This window comes from Pyxicephalus adspersus, chromosome 9 (genome assembly GCF_032062135.1).
Source record: "Pyxicephalus adspersus chromosome 9, UCB_Pads_2.0, whole genome shotgun sequence".
In the NCBI taxonomy this organism is placed as follows: Eukaryota; Metazoa; Chordata; class Amphibia; order Anura; family Pyxicephalidae; genus Pyxicephalus; species Pyxicephalus adspersus.
Window position 1 is genome coordinate 53,891,966 of NC_092866.1, and position 22,064 is coordinate 53,914,029.

Below are 22,064 nucleotides of genomic sequence, written 5' to 3' on the forward strand. Positions count from 1 at the left end.
TTTCATATCTTGAAGTTTGTACCGGTAGCACTGGAGTGAAAATCAAAATTTTTTTTTCAAAATTGGTAAAAATAATGCATCCAGCACAATCCAGGTGTTTTGGAATGTCAGGGTTACAATAATGTGGCTAAGTTCCACATACTCTAAACTTTTTTTCTAATAGTTTAGTGGCAACATTGGATACTATTACACTGGGGAACAATTTTGAACAATTTTTGTTGACTTCAATTTTTAAGCTAGTTAGTTTTCTTCTATCATGTCCATTTTTTTCTCTTCTACTTATATTATTGTGATTACTGTAGCGTGGATTTGTATAGGCTATTCATTTACACACAGGACAGTGAGGTCAGAGGTTGTGTGCTGCTCTATGTAGTGAATAAGAAGAATTCATTTTTCTACTTAAAAACGTATTTCCTTTCTTTCAGATCATGTCTGGCTCTGCTGTTTCTTGTAGTAAGTGCCTAAACAACACTGATTCATTTTGTTATATCTGTGGCAGTTTCACCATTTCCAGTCAAAGGGCGAATATCCGCACATTTGTAGAACAAGCCTATTTGGCATATTTCAAAGTTAAACTTGGTGATCAAGATAAGTCTTGGGCCCCTCATAAGTAGTGCAAACAGTGTGTTGAGGGTTTATGGATGTGGATAAAGGGAACACGTGGTAAGATGCCATTTGGTATACCTATGGTTTGGCGATAGGCAGGAGATCATTTCACTGAGTGTATAGTATAGTGAAAACTTCAGGATATAACAATAAAAATAAATGTAACATAGAGTATTCTAGTCTACCATCGGCTATACGCCCAGTGGCTCATTGAGATTAAATCCCAGTGGCGGTTGTTCAAAAGGGATTTCATCAGCATGAGTTGAGTGATTTGGGACTATCGAAGAAGGCTTCAGAACTCCTAGCATCAAGACTGCGTGAGAAAAACTTACTTGAAAAAGGAACAAAGGTATCGTACTTTGGAACCAGAGAAATTGCATTCCTGCAGTACATTAGAACTGACAGTGGCTTTGTGTATTGCCATAACATACCTAGTTTAATGGAGGAACTGGGAATTCCAATCTTTAACTGAATGGCGACTATTCATCAATAGCTCAAAGCGGAGCCTAAATTGTGTCCTCCTTCACAACGGCAATATATTTGGGTCAGTCCCAATAGGCCATTCAGTTTCTCTTTGTGAAGAATATGCAGACATAAAGAGAGTCATTGAGTTGTTGCAATATCACCAACACAATTGGGTCATCTGTGTTCACCTTAAAATGGTACCCTTTCTTCTTGGTCAGCAATGCAGGTACACCAAGTATCCCTGTTATCTGTGCATGTGGGACAGCAGAGCTCATGAGAGGCATTGGGTGGAAAGGAATTGGCCTCCAAGATCTGCTCAAAAACCAGGTGATCCAAACAGTCTACATGGGCCACTTGTTAATAGAATATTATATTCCCACCTCTGCACATGAAACTGGGTCTGATGAAGCAGTTCGTTAAAGCTTTGCCAACTGAAGGAGACTGTTTCAAGTACCTCAGTTTGGCATTTCCTAGCTTGTCATTTGAAAAAATAAAGGCTGCTGTGTTTGATGGTCCACAGATTCGGCAGCTCATCAAAGATGAACATTTCATCAGGATAATGTCAGAAGTCGAAAAGAATCCTTGGTTATCATTCAAAGCCATTGTCGAGGAGTTTCTTGGAAACAAACTAGCAAATAATTGCACAGAAATTATCCAGAAACTCTTGGGAGAGCTACAAAATGCTTGGTTGCAGTATGAGCAGTAGGTGCATTTTCTGCATAGCCATCTTTCTAACTTCCCGGAAAACCTTGGTGCAGTCAGTGATGAGCAAGGTGAATGATTCTACCAAGATTTGAAGGTCATGGAAGGACGGTATCAAGGTAATTGGGATGTACATATGATGCCTGACTATTGTTGGAGCATCCGGCGGGATTGTCTTAACACTGAACACTCCAGAAAAAGCGTAAATCTTTACCTTAACCGCTTACCCGATTAATTTTCAAATGTTTTACTGTAAAAAAAAAAAAAGTCAAAGTAACAATAAATCCTTTGTATGAACAAAAGAAATTCAAAAAAACAGTACATTCAAGTTATTATTTCACTATTTTTTCATTGTATGTAAAATTTGTATGTTTTTTTGACAAAAATGGAAGGTACCCTATATCGTAAAAACTGGATGTGATGGATAAAACATTTCTGGATTCAGCACCCAAAAATTATTAAAAAAACAAGTGTAAGATCTAACTCAAAAAATGCATTTCCCAGTGTTATATATAGAATGTCTTTAAAAAGGGAAGGGGAGTCAGAATTCTCCAAAACAAGTTGGCTGTGTTACTTTTCCTAATAGAAACAATAGACAAAGTGTCAGCAACACACACTAAAAGTTCCAGTCTCAGGAACCATTACTGTGTTGGTTATCACCAGATGTTGAGAAGCGTACAACTCTCACAAGATCCCACTTACCATCCATCAACATCCCCCAAGCCAGATTTGTGAAAAAGGTCAAATCCCATACCTTGTTCCCTACACACCCAAAGATTCAGTCTCCTTACAGCTACGGACACTGACTTTATGCACATTTATTAGTAACTGGAAAACATTCACATTTTAGACAGAGAGCCACAAGCTGCTGTATGCCACCAATCCCCAGAATAGGCCTATTTAAATTATTGCTTAACTGAAAGCATTGCATCTGAAAACTGAATACTTATCTCTTTGGAAGGTGACCACCGGCTGGGTGGTCTTTGGCACATAACTTGCAGGGCCTAATTTATAAAATCTCTGCAAGACTGGAGAGGATACACTTTCATCAGGGAAGCTGAGTAGTCCGGCAAACCTGGAATGGATCCGGTCCAGGGCAAACAAATGGCAAATTTGGGCAAAACGGGCAAACAAATGGCAAATTACAAAGGGCAGCCAGCGCTTCTGCCTACTGTCATTTGCAGTCCCCAACTTGCCAGCCACGAACTGGCACTGGTCCACTGCCCAGGGGTTGCCAACCAATGCTTTAAAGCATTGTCTCATTCACAGCCACTCTATAGAGTAACAATGGGGGCTAATCCTAACCCACAACTGACCTCCCATCAAAATCTCCTAGATTCTTGTTAATTTTGCCAGCCCTTAAAAGCTCTCCAGGAACTGTCCATGTTAACTAAGCCAATTAAACCAACCTTGAAGGCACCTACAATACAGAGCTGATGGATCTAATGAAGAAAATGAAGGTCCTCCAGGTCAGGCCTAGTTTACACAGACTGCTCTGGGCATTCTCCACGCAGCTCTCACCTATCATCTCTATGAATGCTCTGAGGTGTGTAGACAGATTATCAAATGTGTATAAACCTTATCATTTTATACAGTGGTTTACTGTTTGAATGATGAACCATACAAGCACCAAAATAGAAAACTATGACAGATGAACACCAAGACTTTTTTTTTTTTTTTTGCACACTTTTATTAGGCCCATAGAGATGCATGATTGGAAGATCTCTCTTTGTTCCAAACGTAATCTTCCTTTTAAACTCTACAAACATGAATGGAATGTCCTGATCGTTACATTGCTTGACACAGTGGTGCTTTCAGAAACCTTTAGTCATGAGACCTGGGGTGGGGAACATACCAGATTGTTCTTGTGTGAGATCTCTAGAGTAAGAACTGTGAGCTGTAGGGGGAAACAGATCAGACCTCTCATGCCAAGCATCAACATAACAAATACTTAACACCCATCCAATATTTTCTTTTGATAGAATGGGCAAGAATTACAGCCTCCTCTGGGCCTGATTGCTGTCTGCATCCTTATTTTAGAGCTGATTCACACTATGCATTGGTATCATACATATGCATGAATGCATCATGTTATCTTTCATTAAAGCTTGCTGTATTAAGGCAAATAGGCTAGCAGTGCACCTGCTAATGCACACATGTCCATTGTATTGTGTTGCCCACTACTCATCATACACATGGCAACATTCCAGCAATTTCAACCATTTGTTTTCAAGCTGGAACTGAAATCCCAAATAAATGAACATAGACATTAGTCTGCAAGAATACAAGATCGAAAGTCATTTTCAAACCCATCAGAAATATCTGATCACTTTCGAAGAAACTGTTGTTTTTGTTCTCGTTTTGTTTTTTAACAGAAGTTTCCAATTATTAGGTCATTACAATGGATCATTAGCCAATCAAACTTGTGAAAGATTGCATGTTATTATGAGCAATACTAAAATGGGAACACAGAATGCAATAAAAACTTGGCAGAACTTCAATGTTTTCCCCAATTATTTTGTGAAAAATGTTTTTCCTGCTGTCTGTATCTCAATGGGGTATCACCGTATCTCCATGGGGTATTACCATATCTCCATGGGGTATCACCATATCTTAATGGGATATTACCATATCTCCAAGGGGTATCACCATTCATGTTCTGTTCTGGTGATAGTACAGGGAATACTGGGAATTTTCTTAAACCAGAATATAGGCAGCAATAAAAAGAGATTCTAATTCTTCCCCATTCTATTGAAAACTAATACAACATTTTGTTGGGTGGGTGCATAGCCATAAAAATGGAACAACTAGAATACAGGCACATCATTATCAGGACACTTGTAACTATTTTCAATGGACACTGTATGACAGTAACGCACTAATGCAGTCCTGAACCTCAGTAGCACCACGGATGCATTTGGATCTATTTTTGGTAAAGGCAACATTCAGGGCTACAATAATGTGTTTACATTGTGTGCTTATTGATCAAAAAATGTAAATGCTGCTTGGAAATGACACCTGTCATGGGGAAGGTGAAATTCAGAAATCGTAGAACCGCATGGGGACTTTAGCCTCCTATAAGGAATCTTGTATTCTATGTTTACTGGAACTTTAATTTTTCACTAGAAGCATTAAACCATGAGAGACCCTTCCATGGAAGAACTCTTTATTGGTTCCTCATTGACAGTCATATTTGGAGAATTCTTACAATGTTTGAAGCTTTGTGCACACCATGGTGGTCCTTATCCTTTATATAAGCATTGTGTTTTACACACTATAGGGTGGCCACACATGGGCTGGTGACTGGGACAGTTCTGGTGACTTGGACCGGACTGGCCTGTCTAAAGTATCCACAGGGATGCTATAATGGGTGCTTTTGACCAATAAGAGCACTTGTTATGAGACAAAAAGTTAATAAACTTTTTGGAAAACTTTCAGCACCCCTTTTTTTTTTAAACAATGATAACATAACTGTCGTTGCCTGTTACCCTATTAGTCAAGTCAAAACGAGCAACACACAGGGTCCAGGTAGAGCAGCAATGCAAGTAGGGATGGGCAGATAACATCACCTATCGTTATTTTGGAGATTTGTGGCCTTTAGGACAAATTTGCCCATTTTCAATCAAGTTGCCTTGTTGGCAATGACCGCCATGACCACCAAACAAATGAACTAGAAACAGCAAGGCTGTACTCTTCGGCCTTCTCTCTTCACCATAGAATATTAGAGGTTGAGGTCCTATTTACACACTCAAGCTGCTCCATTGGCAGTAACCACTATGCCAAACCAATAGATTGGCCATTCTCAACCAGGATTCAGTGGAACCCTAAGGTTCCTTAAGAGGTTGCTAAGAGTTCCTTGAGCTTTGGCTGAATGACCTCACATGCCATGGTGACCTCAAAGTTTTGTGGCCATTGCCACTTGGCAGAATCAGTAGCAGGACATCAAAACACTTTTTTAGCTATCTGTAAGGTGGCACTCTTTCCACTGACCACCCATGTATGGTGTATTTTTTCCACTGACCTCCTATGATTTTAGTAGGGGTTCCACAAGACCTGAAACTTATTTCAAGAGTTTCTCAAGAGTAAAAAGGTTGAGAAATGCTGTAATAGAGTATAAACAGCAAAGCTGTAATCTTTAGCTATCCCTCTTCACCATAATGGAGGATGAGGGCCTTTTTACACACTCAAGTTGCTCTATTCACATTAACTGCATGCATGACTGCTAAGCCAATAGACTAAAACAGCAAAGCTGTACTCCTTACTTAATCTTCCCCTTTCATCATAGAATAATGGAGAATGAGGGCCTATTTCTACAGAAATTTTCCAAAAAGATTGAAGATGCTTGTTGTCAGCCCCCCTCATAGGTCATAAGGTACCTTATCATTTCCAGCCATTCTCAAACTTCACAGTTACAATATTGGGCTGTTTATTGCCACAGTGAACTTAGATTATATAAACAAGCACCAAGGAATAAAGGTCTCGTGATTCAAACTGTCTGAAAAAAATATTGTGTTGCTCTTAGTAAGCAATTATTTTTTCTTCCAGTCTCACCTAGATATAAAAAAAAGAATAGCTAGGGGCAATAAAGCATCTTTTCAGGGGCTTGATCATAAGGTCCATGTTGCTCATTGTGACCAAATGCTCGCTCTTTTATCTCCTTCACTGTAGCGCTTCTCTACCTCTTTCTAATTTATCACATACGCAATCACCTTGTTTTACTATGCATGTAATGCAGCAACACGCTCTCTGTTACTAATATACAGTTTAATGCACGCAATCATTTGCTAGCCCTCTCTTTTTAAATAAATACTATATTTCTCCATACACAGTGTCTTCGTACAAATAGTCTGTTGGCTTGCAAAGCCAGCACGCACTCTTCCACTCCCCTTCTTCATTCCGTTAGTCTCTTCCTCTTCTTACACTTTGCACATGCTGGAACGTTCCAATTTCAGTATGCGGGGGAGTGCAATAGTCCACTTGCACCCTTTGATCCTTGATTATGTAGAAGTGGGTAAAGGGCAGATCCAGGAAGGGAGAAGGTTATTGGGGAAAGTTATACGGAGGAACCACCCTCAATGACCTTGGCTGACATTCACACAACCAGTCCGCCAATTCCTCATGACTGAGACGAGAGCAGGCCTCTGGCCTATCGCTCATCTCGAAGTTCGGCAGCTTCTTGCTCATGTTTAGTCCATGCACAGAACAGATTCCCCTGTTCCAAATCCATGGCTACTCCAGATATATATCTTCTGTGGGACATGTGTATTCCACAAACTCTTTGTAAAACTGTTGGAAGGCTCTCCTGCAGAAAAAAGAGAAGACAACTATTAGTAAATTGGAGACGTTTAAATAACCCGGGTGTTCCTGACCATTATCTATACAAAGATTCTCTAATCATGCAATTGATAAACCCAGCCCAGCGCATTACGTCTATTGGCTTCTTCAGGAGTATTATTAAGGACGCTTAGGTTTATTCCAATAACGCTTGATGTGTATTGGGTTTCCAAAAAAGGGAGAGAGTCTAGGTAGATGGTACCTGTAATAAAATCCTCAAAAGGTTTAGAGGCTGTGCAAAGGAGCGCAGCCTGACTACTGTGTTTTGTTTTACTTTTTCTACCTTATCTACAAGTCAAAATAATGTCTATAGACTGAGGGAGAGGTCAAACTTTTAAACCTCTTTTGTGATGTATGTATCTGTTGACCCCACAGCATGAAGCCCATACCTGAATTGAATTCACTTGTTTCTGTTCATGTTTGCTATATAATTGGAAGTTGGCCCATATTGTAATTCCTAAAGTTCTGTTATACAGGTAGTCCCCGAGTTAAGAACATCCGACATACGGACGCCTCCTAGATACAAACAGGGCTTTCCTGCTCGCTGTAGGACAGAGGCTTGATAGGGGGGCGGTTTGCAGACTTGCAGAAGAAATCTTTTGCTAAACACAGCTGAGGTTGTGGGTGATCTTAGGGGGGTGAGCTCTTTCTGCAGCTTCTTGTAACTCTTTAATGACCAAGACAAACTCTGCAGCTGCTTTCTTTTGCATTACAAAGCACAGCTTGCTCCAGAAGTTAATGAATGTCTAGGCTCTATAATGTTTTTTGTGATTTAACTCACAGTGAGGATTTTATACAGTACCTGACATCAAACTGCCTATTAATATGCTGAGACAAACATCTGTCCTAATTGCATTTATTAAAATAATGTACATGTTCCGACTTACATACAAATTCAACTTAGGAACAAACCTACAGTCCCTATCTCATATGAAATCCAGGAAATACCTGTACTTTTGTGTGTATCTGTATTTTCCTTAAAAAAAAATTACATTTAAAAAAAAAAATTGTCCATAGTACAGCAGTTTGTGTGGAATAAACTTTTTCTTAGGGCTTAACACTGTGGCTGTGCATTGAATGAATGACAATGCACTATAAACTATTAAGATTTTTTTGCACTATACACTATGGTCAAATCCGATGTGTTTTCAGGCACTGGGAACTGGAATTGGAGCTGCTTAGTTAACTCACTACAAAGGTAGAATACAGAAGGACATCAGCAGTGTAATGATGCTCATTCAAAGTCCTTTTATAAGCAGGCAAATCACACCAAACAAAATGGCGCATAAGGATATAATGGTATGGGTTATATTTCCTTGAGCCATACATCACATCGGCAGCAAAATACTGCTGCCAGTTAAAGTTTCTAAAACCTCAAATGAAGTTTTTATTTATTCTCTTGTATCCCCGTGTTATGGAGAGTGTCCATATAGCTGAGTTTTGAAAGTTGTCCATACAAATAATAGAGGGGATTTGTGTGCAGAACACAAGAAAAAAGCATTTGATGATAATGATTATTATTATTATTACTATTATTAATAGTAATAATAAACAGGATTTATTTAGCGCCAACATATTACGCAGCGCTGTACATGATTTTGATTTTTGTATGATTTTGATTTTACATTGATCGAATAGGTACTTAGTTACATCCACCAGGGGGCTCTCCAGTCCTACCCATGTGCACACTGTACATTATGACAGCCCAGCATACAGGTTGACTCATCACAAGTAATCCTACAAGACAGCAACCTAGAGACTTACCCTACAGATTCTGCCAGGGGTTTTGTAGATTCCTCAGAGACAAATACATGACATGCAAACCGATGGTCTGAAGGATGTTTAGTGATAAAGCCAAAATATCTGCAGAGAGAAAGGAACAAATAGTAAAAGGCAACACAAAATAACAGGAACAGATAACTCAGGCAGTTTGCTCCCCTTATTACTCACTTGCTGTTTTTAGGGTGGTAGCCGCAGAATGAAATATTCTTTAACTGGAAGAAATGGCTGCATGTGTTTACCTGGAAATAAAGGAAAGATAAGTAACATTTTTTAAAGAATAGATGATCCTTTGGTGTATTTTGCTTGATGATCTTTCTAATTTACTTATCTGTGTTTGAAACTAGACTCAGCATTTATCATATATTACATTCTCAGCATGAGCCTGCTATTTTTTTTTCCTGGAAATTCATTTAATATCCAAATTCCTTCCCAAAGTCTTCTTCTTAAGCTATGTACACATGCTATTTTAGAAGAACAAGGACAGAGAGTTTCAGAAAACCAGGACTTTCAAGGGCTTACTTAGGTATAACATCATATAAGAACATTGTATTTCAACCATTTTAAAACAATGTGCTACAATAAAAATGGATCAGCATCAATATAGCTATGGTTAATAGATCTCAATGTTATCAGTACAGTGTGGGTGGAGGGTCATTTGACGGGTTTCGCAGCAATTGTAGCTGCTTCCCCATGAATAATTGGCAAAGATCATATATACCAATAAAAGTAGGATATCAAAGTTCAACCTGTAGTTTCAAAATTACAAACAACATATGTAGAGATGGTGGGGGCGCAGAGACAGCAGGACACTACTGGGCTACTTAACTAAAGGGACAATTTTTAAATGCTTTGAGGATCAGAAATCATTCCAGTAGAAGTGTATTTAAGATTGGAGAGTTCTTAAAAGCCCATCCAGATAAAGATGAAGCCAATCTGTACACAGTCCCAATCCTGCTTGGGCTTCTACATTATTTACCTACCTGGGCTTTTTATTTCCTTTGATTGGATTCATCTTTATCTGGTTCTTAAATGATTTTATACCTAAGTAAGCCCTTGAAAGTCCCGCTTTTCTGAACCTCTCTGTCCTTGTTCTTCTAAAATAATGCTTGATTTTTAGGATGTGGCTTTTTGTTCTTGTTGACTTGTTTAAATAATTTGGGGCCAATACCTTGATTCAGATATGTACACATGCTAGATAAATATTTGTTGCCCAAATGTTAGTGATCATCTTGGGTGAAAATCTAATGTGTAACGTGGTCCCTTGATGTCATTTAATAATTCATTAAGACAGATCAATAAATGACTGACTGGGGATGAACATTGTATTTTTTAATAGGGAAGGATACAGTAGTTTGCCTCCCCCTCACCCTTCCCTGTCTATAGAACTGAACAGTGTTCTTTGTACAGTGCTATTGTGTTCTAGTGTTAATAGAAATGACCATGAAAGATCATTTCCAGTGACATAAATTTGAGGTGCGTGCAGGCCTTCAGTGGTGTCTGCTAGCAGAGCTGAGTAGTAGCCCCACCATTCATGTATTGCAGAGGAAGTCTTACAAGTTCTGTTACTGAGTGCTGATCACTGAGTGCACTGGGCTTAATTTTAGAGCCTATTAGACTGCACAATGGGGCAAAGCAATGACATAGATGTTAATATACAGTGTCAACTTACTGTATATCTAGTCATCAATATATCAAAAAATTGGCTTTGTTTCCTTTTTGAAAAAGATAAATTGAAAGTAATTTTTTGGACTGTTCCTAATGAATCTTTACTCCTTTAAGATTTAGTCATTTGCTGACAATCTGACATAACATCACAAAAATACCACTGGGCCCCCATCCTCTATGGCTACATTTGCAGTACCTGGCTGTGATCATGAGGATCCTCCCCGTGCACTGCAATCTTTAACCCTCGCAGACTGATCTCCAGGATGCAACTTGAAGGCGGGTTTGACAGCACTGTAAGGCGACGGGACATAGCAATCTGAAAAAAAAAAAAAAAAACAAGCCTCAAAGTCCAGTAATCCAAAAATGAAAAGCACTCTGTACACCACAGAGAAGCCTGGGCACATTGTACTTTTTAAGAGACTTTGGTCATTCGGGTAACACTTAGATGCAGTACCCACCTTTTGCATGGCGGTGCAGAGAACATCAGTCCCTTGGTGATATGGAACCTGCACCGAACCGAGAAACTTCACCCAAAACTGATCCACCCAATCAGAGGCTCGCGTTTCTGCACAGAATAGGAGTGATCACAGATATGATTAAGAGGGAAGGCCACCAAAACCCCCCATGGTTAGGTAATGCTTGTTTTGTATGAATCTAACACTAGAAAGTAATGGCTCCAACACTCCATGTTATGGGGGATCACCTAATGTGGATTGCAACCCCCCAGCTAAAACATGGTGACCCCATTTAAATGGGCTTTGGGTCAGTAACATAGGTAATGACAAGGAAGCAGAGCACTGTCATTCATATGACAATTACATGAACCGGGCATGGATGGGCCGATATGTAGACGATGCACACAACTCCTGAAACCTCTTTACTTATATCCTAGAGATGCCAATTCAACTTCAGCATAGTAGGTATGAAAGCGGGGAAGCAGCTGTAGGCATTTAGAAATTCTTCAAGCTAGATTAGTCATAGGGCAGAGTCATTAACATGGAACAACTAAGCAGCAAGTGAATTTTAAAAAGTCTGAACAAGTTTCCATTTACACACATGCCCCTAAATCATTGTTTCACTGTTAAAAAAAATCCCATCTCACCTTCTAAGTGATCTGGTTCCTTTGTCACCTGGACTGCATAGTAAGCAGGAAAGATACCTCGCTCCCCGGTTCTCATGTTATATGCTTCATACCAGTAATCTTCAGCTTGGACCTCCACATAAAGCGGATCCTCTGCTTCCAGCTCTAGCTCCCCTGGGTGGCGGGGCAAGAACCTACAAACAAGGGTAAAAATGAGTCTCTCTGTAAACAACAAATGCCTCAGTCTGTTACTACATACAACTATGGCAATATAGGAAGGTCACAAATAATTAGGTGTTATTAACTAGGAAAGGAGGGTTAAAACCATTTTTTAGTGTTGTTGGGGCAGGAAATAGGGGGTATTACAAATGGGACCAATATATTCATTATGCCCATTGGGGACTAGAACCAAAACATAATCATATTTTTTATAGCGGAAGTGTTGGAAGTTCAGTTGGACTTTGGATAGATTAGAACTGTTTGAATAAGCCAGGTTTTTATTGCTCTGTCTGGGTTCCTGTAAGGCGTATTCATTAGGAGTTGTAACTGGAATAGGAAATGAGGGCAATCTTTCAAAAAGAGGTACTTAGCCTGAGTGGTTTAAGAGGAGAATTCCCCTTGCTTTGCAGAGATTTCTTGCCATTTTATGTTCTCTTTGCAGGACAGGAGGTGTAAAGACATTTCTTTGATTGGCCACAGACATTTAACCCTTCCTAATTACTTACTTATGAAAAATAAGTATGGGGCATGTGCTTTCAGTTTGCCACGAGTAACAGCTACGATGTGTAAGTCATCATATGCCAAGACTTTATTCATTTATATAGTATTTGCAAAGTAATGTGCCAATGGCATCAGACATCCAAAAGGAGTTTACTATCTAATTTCTGTATCACAGCCATGAAAACACTAGGACCAGTTTTTGCAGAATCTGCTGTCCTATCAGAATGATTTTGGGTAGTAATTGGAAACTGCCACTAACACTGTGTAGACTCGGTCTTTGTGAACTGCACCCAAAAATGCAAATAATGCAGAACCTTAAAATAAGGCAATTTTTAGGTGGAGTTAGACACAAGAATGTTTTTGCTCACCTGAAGACGGCTCGATGTGTTTGCTCTCGTTCCTCTCCATTTATCAAGCACGAAAACAAGCCAAATGAATCTGTAACTGGAAGAGATGAGAAACTGAGGGCTCCTAGGAAATATATCACCGGCTAAGAGCACTAAGAGCACCCCACGCATACAGAAACACTAAAAAAACAAGAGCATAGATGTTGCTATAGAGCAGGGGTTCCCACACATTTTTGGCTTGCGAGCTACTTTTAAAATGACCTAATCAAAATGATCTACTAACAATAAAAACTTGGACTTTATAACTCCTGTGTACGGTAATGTTTATTTTGAAAGGCAGGGCTTCGCGATCTACTTGTGTTGCCTTTGCGATCTGCCGGTAGATCTTGATCCACCTGTAGGGCACCCCTGCTATAGGGGCTTTTACATGGAAATACTGAGGCAAAAGGGATAGAAGAGGTCCAAGCTGCTACCATCTGCACATCTGAATGGGGTCTCAGAGCTCTCACTTCTCCTAGAAGCCCATACAGTTCCAACATAGGTGCTCATAAGTTATCTGGAAAACATGAGGCTTCCCTTAATAGGACTCCTTTGGCGTACGCTGGTCCATTGGCTGTTACATGGATGTGGTGATGTTTTTCTACATTAAGGACTGGTGTAACATCATCATCACAAGTGTATCCTGACAGATGATATCATCAGACCATGCTTACAAAATGGTTACTCTGGTCATATGGTACACATGGACCAGCATATGCTAAAGGAGTCCAGCTTCTGCTGCTGAAAACCTCCCACTGTAATCTGCAGTGTATGGTAGGGGGAGAGTGTGAAATACAAATAGAATGTTTTGTTTACATTTTGAGCTTTGTGCATTGCATATTAACTGGATTTTGCATTAAATTGTACTTTAACTGTACCCCAAATTGTAACAACAGTTAAATCCCCTAAATTTTTTATCTTTGTCCAATTGGAGATTTTTTCTTTTATTGCCTGCTCTGTAAAGGCAACATACATTTCACACATGAAAGATTTGTTTCAACCTAACACTGGGTACATCTATAGTTATGAGAGACATATGTGCTGAAAGCTTGTTTTAGAAAATAATCCATAATGATCATTTGCTGGATTAATATTGAATGAAAATCGATCAGGGAATGTGGATTTACTGTTATGTAACAATAATTATTGAATGGATTTTACAAAATGTAATAGAAAACTAACCAAAAACTAACTGACACAGCTATCTTCGTACTATTGGATATGGGAACAAAATTATCAGCCATTGATACTGCCCAAACCCAATCATTAAAAGGACTGTATTTCCCAATCAATATTCTATCAATTTTTCAGTCTAAATCGATTGAGAAATGCCTAGTCTAAGTCTAAGATGTTACATATGTTGCACAGTGTATGTGTAGCATAAAATAACTAAAGGCTAACAAGGTCTTTTAAGGGGGGTGTATACTTTTTGGTGATAATGTTGTCCCTTCATTTCTTTCTAAGAACACGGCACGAATTGGTATTTCCCGGGGTCCTTTACTTCTCCACTCCTAGGTGTGCAAATCCTGTTGCTGTCCATAAAATCTAATACCCTAAATCTGCTGCACATCCCTTGTCAATCTCTTGAATGAAACCCCAATGAGGACACAATAGTAAATAGAGTTTCCTCCATGTAAACATGCTCTCAATGTATTGATTGCTGTATTGTCTTTTTATTGCTGCCGCTATAAATCAGTCTGTGGACTTTATGTATTGTTACAGCAACCCTTGGTCACTTTTTCTGGAAAGAACAGAAAAATGCTATATAAAAATTTCAGCCATTAATTTGTTTATGTCCTTGACGTCTGGAACATGCAGGACACTACCTCAATGCATGTATTCCATTGTCTGCCCTGCAGTCTCTAGTAATAACAAGTGAAGGGAGAATGTTACTGAAAAAAGGGACAGAAAGAAGATACTCAGTCTAAGTGCAACCCGGGGATGGGGACTGCAAGTTATTCTGCCAAAAAGAAGCCAAAAAGAGTGGCAGACAAAGGGAAGATAAGTATGTGTAGCTGGGGCCACTAATAAAGTGAACCTGTTGCTTTGCCCTACATTGACCTTGCTTGTGAACAGACATTGATGTTTTGCGAATTTAGTATTCTTTAAAACAGTTACAAGCAACTTTCAATTGTGCATCATCCTAGCTGGTTATGAATTTTTTAGGTGACTACCATGTTGTCTTTTTGCTGCTTTGGGTTAAATGTACAAATGGGCTGAGGCTGCCTTGTACAAGTTGGGTCTCTGTATGCACCTTAAAGGGCACATGGGGTAACCTATCAGTATATTATTGCTATATATATAGTACATGCAAGAGTGAATGTTCTTGACTGTCTACTCTACGCAGCCTGTATCGTCACTATATATTACACTTGTATAGCTGCTACCTGCATTAACTGGAGTAATACTGGGGGACCCTAATGGAGGATATAGCTACTAATCCATTACGGTTGCCACATATAGTCATTCCCAAAATCCTTTCCTGCTTTTGCAATAGAGCTGGTGATGCTGTAACTGCAGAATCATTGGTAAATCAGCGAAAAGCCAGAAAACATGCTTGTTTTAGCAAAATAGCAAAATTTTTACAACAAATGACCGTAAAGGCCATGTTTAGGGTAACTCACTTGTACATCGCGACCGGCCATTCTTGAAGACATTGAGGAACTTTTTGGAGTAGGAGACATCAGCTTCTGGTGAAGAGGTGTCCGAGAGACACATGGACCTTCGGACTCTGTTCCCTTCCCGCCCGGTTGCCCCTCCATGTTCCTCCTCCTCTTCTTCATATTCCTCGCCAATGGCAGACTCATAAGGCGAAGAAACACAATTATCATAGACGGTACCGCTGTCACTGTCATCACTGTACCCCGAATAACACTGCCGCAGGCTGACCAGTTGTAGCTGTACATTATCGTCAACCACTAAAGTGTATTTGACGGAGTCATAAGATAGTCCACTGGTGTCCGAGCTGACGGATGACCTTTGTAGTCCACGAGGGCCACCAGCTCTTCCAGGACAACCCAGATACCCCACCCCATCCTCTCCTTCCTCCTCTTCTTCACTGATGGACAACTGCTGCCTGCCTGAGTTGGCAGGTCGAACATTAACGTCTGCATCTGAGCTGACTGACATTCGGCAGGGTCCAGCCTGTGTTGAGAAGGAGGGCCTTTCTGGTTCTGGAGGATCTGAACATCTCTGGACTGGGGTTAGGAATATTTCTTCTGTAGGCTCCAGTCGCACATCAGTTTGGTAGCGAATGCGGTCACGATGAGGGTCCAAGCGGGATCGGGCAGAGGAGCGCCCAGAAGGGTCATTGGTACCTTGGGTGGCATTGTGACGTCGGCAGGGGGTATCTGTAGAAGTTCCGCGATCCTGCGTGACAGCCGGTGGGTTCCCTTCATCGCTTAGACATACATGTTCATTGGATGGTGTTGTCTCTCCTACAGATTACAGAAAAATCATAATATGTAAATATTTTGCACAAATCAAGTATATTACAGGCTATATTACTGATATAAACCATTAAAAAAACACGGCTCTAGCTGCAAAATATTTACCTTCAGGCTGTCCCCACAAATTCATTTTCACAGCTTTTGGCTAAGTTTTAATATTATGATCCAAAATTTTTTGTTACAAACTTTATTTTGGCTTTGAATTGAATGACTGAATTCAATATCCAAACAATGGTTTTGGTTACGCATCCTATTATTTTTTTAATAGTGATACAGTGTGCAACCCATGCATATGCACCTATTATATCTCTAAACCCAATTCTTAAAATTCTCCCACACACACAGAATGAATACAATAACATACAAGATACAGCAATGTTCGTATTTTGTATTTGGTACTTGGTTTTTGCCTGGTTTCACATGCAGATTTGTGAGTATTTGTTACATGTGTTAGTGCACCTTGGTGCCATTGGATCTATCACAGACACATTGTTGTGAATTGGAGATTAGTTAGTCTTAGTTCCGTGTGAGTATTGACATTCAGAAAGTTAAAACTTGCATTGGAATTTTGGTGAGGGAGGCAGTAGTCAGCAAAATGGGGTGGTGGGGAATTGCAAAAACAACAGTTTTTGATCAGTGCCTATCTACAAGCACCTACAGATTTGCTATCAAATGCCACTACACTCGAATGCCCTCTCCAGCTAGTGGCACTCTAAGCCACTGCCTAGTTCTCCTTCGTCTTGGAAAGCCCCAGACGAGAAGTGAAGATAAAAGCACTTACCTGTCTTAAGTGGAGAGGAGGAGCGAGATACTCTCTCTTGCCAGCTGTATTTCTTCGCCAGAGAATTGTTATTCAATGTGTCCTAAAACATCAATCAAACACGATGTGTTGTCATAATTCATCTAACTTTTAATGCACGAACAAAAGTTCATTTTGTGGTCAAATATCAGAATGCAGTATAATTTACTATACTTGCTGCAATCAGGTATAGTAATATACTGTACCTTTACAAGTCTGCATGAGTATGCTCCTGACATGCCACAATATACAAGATAACTTGTTTTTAAATGCATATTTTACAATAAAAACATTTCTGTGATGACTTTGCCTAAACTGAGACAATTACATCAGCCTGCTGCAGACAGCATTTCCTCAGTCTCCTCTTAGTAACCAGATTGCAACATTGTAACTTCAATCCTATTTAATCCTGAAAGTAGATCCTTAATCCACTTTTAAGATTATCGGTTGTTCTGTGTTCAGTATTCTGCATAATTCTCATATCCAAACTGATGATGCAATACAAATGCCTACATTAGATCCTGTGATTTGCATTTCTCCAATCTTTCTGAAATACCTTAGAAGCAGGGGCAAGCATTTCTCCTAAGAATCATTGATTTTGTGTACAATCCCCTTCTGTTTCCATTATAATGGCCTTTCTCTTCCTGTACACTGATCACTGCAGGACAGGCCGAATGCCAGCCAGTTTGAACGCCCCGCATGCTATTTAACAGATGCTGCGATCCTGCCAGGAGAAAACTGCTAACCTACAAAAACAGACCTCTGTGGGGCAAATGGCGTGGAACTATTTATTGTACGAAAATGTTATCACTGTGATCTGTGATCACATCTGTACAAAAACACAGAAGATATAAAGATGCTTAAACTCTACGAGGCACTCTGGGTATATAACAGGAACCTTCAGAGGTTATTTAAACCTGAGAACAAAAATGCATTGTGCAGTTTACCAGTCGTAGACATGGTGGCTGCGATAGTTTTCTTTTATATGTCATTGATAATTTTTTAACTAAGAATATCTTATGAAAGAAGGAGACTCGGGGTCAGAAGAAGAGATTTAAATCGGTTGCCATCTGAAGAAAGCTAATGAGTGACTCATCTGACCACATTCCTTCTATGTAAAATGTAAATTTTGGATAGACGGACCCTTCGGCTCAAAACATGATATTAATGATATCATCTTGCCATTTTCTGGCTTTCATCTTTGTTGCTCATAGACATCAGATAAGTTGTATACCACTGTTTGTTTGGACAATGGTGTCAACGATGCCATGATCACAATTAGTCCAAACATGTCAGGGTACCTGCTCCATGTGAATAATTAAAGTCAAATGCCAAAAAAAACTTTATTTTCTTTTTTTGGGGAATAGTGTCGAAACCCCTAACTCAGTCCAGAGCTAAGTGACGGGTTCTCTTGACCACCAACACCTAATAAAACACAACTTTGCTGTGCTCCATTATTGCTCAGATCCTTCATTGCAGACCTTGAAGTTTCCAAGTATGGAGGAGCTCTTCTATGTCTGCTCTTCCTCCCAAGGTGCAATGCTAAGGTGTGAACGCCCAATTGCCAGACCCAAACATTGTAGGGTTCTGACAAATAGAGTGAAGGGTTAAAATATTAGTAAATGAGGCCATGGTTGATTTTCAAGAGCACCTTTCAGCATTCCTTTTAGTATCAAAACCCCTCAAAGGCCCGTAATTAAAAAAAATATATTTCATATAACAAATTAAAGTTCTACGAGCATCATTGCTTGCGCATTTAGGGCGGAAGGAAGACTGAAGACATAAGACATGAAAGTCCTAATGAAATGCACTTTATTTGTATCTCTGAGGCCTAGGGCCTACAATAATTAGTCTGTGAATGTTTTCCTCAGAATAAAACAAAAATTGCTGGCGCGATCAATGCACCCACACTAAAAGGCCATCACTGAGATCCTTTGTGTCACACAGAAATAATGGGGTGGGTGATGGACGGTGTCAGGCAGAGGAATCTCAAATGACTCAACAAGGCCTGAGCTGTCACTTCCTGGCTGCTGTAACCATGGCGACCAACGCTAATGGGGCAGAAGGAGACATGAGAGATTGAGGAGAGGTGGACAACACAGCAGAAAACAGGGATAAACAGAGGAAGGGAAGGGAAGAGGATGGAAGTCATAGACCAGGGAGTAGGCGGGAGGTTATTGAGAGACATGGGGGGGAGATAAGTCATTTGCTGCTCTCATCCCATTAGCAGCCCCCAACGGGATTACACATTCGCTATTAGCCAAGATTACGTGGCCAGGAGGACAATATGTCTGTCACGGGATATTCGGATATGCTGCGACATTAAACCTCTGACCAGGAAAATATGTCACATTCCTTTAGAAAATCTACAACTGAGAACGGCTTGTTTTTTTAAAACCGCAAGGCTTCGTTCACATGGAGCATTTTACGGGGTGCAATACTCAAGGACATCAGACTTTGCATTGGAAGCAATGTCTGCCAATGACGTGCACGCATTTTTGTGTGCTGCCCCATTTACAACGCATCTGGCTGTATATTGCTGTATAAACGCACATTCCTATACTTTGGGCACCGCAGCCCAAAAAAACCTTTTCATAGAAATCTACTTGATGTATTTGAACCATATACACAATCATTTACCAAAATGTTTGCCATCTATGGCTGCCAGGAAAATATGTAACAGTAAATATACCAGGGAAGAGTTCTTGGTTCCAGAAATTGATTTTGCAGCAAAAAGACCAATTTTAATTAAAATTAGACCAAAATGTTAATAAATCTGCTTAAAAAAAATCACATTGCTTTCTTAATAACCTTTTCTGCACTGATATGGTTAATGTAGGTTTTGTTAAAGCCAAAGCTAAGCAATGCTACCCCTCACCCTTACATAAACCTTAATGCTAACCCTAACACTTAGGTTAGCGTCAATAAGAAAATGCATTCCTGGTGCAGTCAATTTGCACTTGAGATCAGGTTGAGGGCTTCATAATTTTTTCCAAATTCCATCACAGGTCTGTCTGACTCGGATTGAACCTCCTTCTAAACTGCATTGGCCTGCAGGATGGTTTGCTTATTGTTGGCTTTTCTGAAACAACTGGAATCCCATTGACCTGGGCTTCAAAACTAGCCTAATGCTAACCCCAAGCTTTGATTTATGGACAGTGGCTAATGATCACCAAGTCATTTGCTGATATGGTGATGTGGCTTTGTTTATCAAAGAGGTAATGTTAGGGTTCTGCTGTTTCCCGATATCCAACAGTATCTTTTCAAGAAGAACCAGGTTTTTTGGGGGGAGATCAAGAACAGGTCCAAGATTGTCAAAAGAGGCTTCCCTGACTCTCAGGGCCAATTAGTCCCTGTGGTTCTGGTGACAACCATAAAAGATTGGATTCTCCATCACATTCTGTCTTGATGACAGTGGTCACCAGGACCAAAAGAGAGGATGACTCCATCTGGCTAAAACACAGATAGTAGTAGGAACATAGCCATTCTCTATTCCATCCATATATGAAATAAAATACAAAATTAGGTTTAGATACATTAGTCTAAGCTTGGTGACCCCATTTCTGCCATTGAAGACTCTTTGCTGAAACTCATAAACAAGTAGGGTTTTATTCAATGCCCCTGCCAACATGATTCTTCTACTACCAACTGAGCAGTTTTGACCGGAAATCCCACCAGTTTCTTGCAGTCTATGCCCATAAATGTCAGTGTTTGTTAAGCTGGCCATACACCCTACAGTGTGATTGTAGGCCCTGTGCTGGGTGACTTGGGTGAACCCGTTGGCTAGCTGGATGCAAAAACCAGAGGTGGTTCTTCCAAAGATGCATGGATACATATACAAGAAAATGGCAGTACATCATGGAATCTCCCAGTACATGGTCATTATAAGGTTACAAAGCCTAAATGGATGGTTGGGCAATGCAAGAAAATTCATCTACTCAGCCTTAGTGATGACTGTCACTGGTACAAAAAAGTGATGGGAGAAATCCAACATTTTTGGGTTGCAACAGGAACAGATGTGGGAAAATATTTAAACGGAGACCCATGTTTTGGTGACTACTATCCAAGAGGGAACATCACTGCACTTTCTAGAGATCTCCTATACTTCTTTTGTCTGTAGGAAAGAAAGTGAAAGGAAATTTCCCCAACAAAACATAGCAATCAAACCTGGCAGGGGTCTTATTCCATCCCTTTTTTTTTTTTCAAATCTACCTTTACATTTGCTATGGCTGCTTTTAGATGAACAGCAATTTCCTGGAGACCAATAAGTAGGTGAATATCTACAATATGAACAAACTGCTGGGGTTTATGGACCCACCACAAACTATGACAGTGATGCATGAACAGGATCCCTCTTCTCCAAAGTAAAGGAAAGGATCGGCCCAGCTCATTCTGAGATTTACTGTAGTGATCATTTTGGGCAACCTAGAACTCAACCCAGAAAGAACCCTTAAAGTCATTTATATGTATTAAATATAAATTTATAATAAATAGGTTGTAAACGGTTTTAGGACCCATACACACAACTGTGGTGCAATATTGTGCAATGGACCCTTAAATTTTAGAAAAATTTAGAATAATTTACCAGCCCCCTTCCTTCTGCCATATAACAAAACAATTTGAAATTATTATCTTGAAATAAAACAGTGACCATTGGTGGTCAGTGGAAAATGGCTCTTTTTATTGTTGGTCATTGGAGATCAATTCACCATTGCTCAAGAAGCCCCCGGCAACCTAGAATGCTTGTTGAGAAATGGACCTCTAGGAAGGTCACAGTCGCTTGTGATTATGGGGCCCTTTCTGGCTGCCCTTAATATTATGATTACCTTGTATTAATATAGCTCTGACATACTCTGCAGCGTTTTACAAATTCTATAGTCAAGTCACTAACCATCCCTCAGAGGAGCTCACAATCTAATGTCTTTACCATAGTCATTAAGCTCAAGGTCAATATTTGCAGGGAAGCCAACTATCCTGCTTGCATGTTTTTGGGATGTGGGAGACTGCAGTGCCCAGAGGAAACAAAGCGGACATTCAAACTCCATGCAGATTCCATCCTGGTTAAGATTTGAATC

At 39.9% G+C, this 22,064-nt stretch overlaps 1 protein-coding gene across 3 annotated transcripts in view; it reads right to left on the minus strand.

The window, feature by feature from the left end:
- Nucleotides 1-3,322: 3,322 nt before the first annotated feature.
- MAPK8IP1 (mitogen-activated protein kinase 8 interacting protein 1) overlaps nucleotides 3,323-22,064 on the minus strand; it is a 49,187-nt gene continuing 30,445 nt past the window's right edge. For 2 of the 3 annotated variants that reach the window (XM_072422065.1, XM_072422067.1), the window contains exons 4-12: nucleotides 16,972-17,053; nucleotides 15,366-16,178; nucleotides 12,724-12,799; nucleotides 11,657-11,829; nucleotides 11,013-11,119; nucleotides 10,751-10,870; nucleotides 9,058-9,128; nucleotides 8,872-8,970; nucleotides 3,323-7,075 (exon numbers count right to left, since the gene is read on the minus strand). In XM_072422065.1, coding sequence (XP_072278166.1) covers nucleotides 7,003-7,075; nucleotides 8,872-8,970; nucleotides 9,058-9,128; nucleotides 10,751-10,870; nucleotides 11,013-11,119; nucleotides 11,657-11,829; nucleotides 12,724-12,799; nucleotides 15,366-16,178; nucleotides 16,972-17,053 — 1,614 coding nt within the window. In that variant the 3' untranslated portion in view covers nucleotides 3,323-7,002. The remainder of the gene's footprint in view (nucleotides 7,076-8,871; nucleotides 8,971-9,057; nucleotides 9,129-10,750; nucleotides 10,871-11,012; nucleotides 11,120-11,656; nucleotides 11,830-12,723; nucleotides 12,800-15,365; nucleotides 16,179-16,971; nucleotides 17,054-22,064) is intronic. The other variant, XM_072422066.1, reaches the window with a different exon arrangement.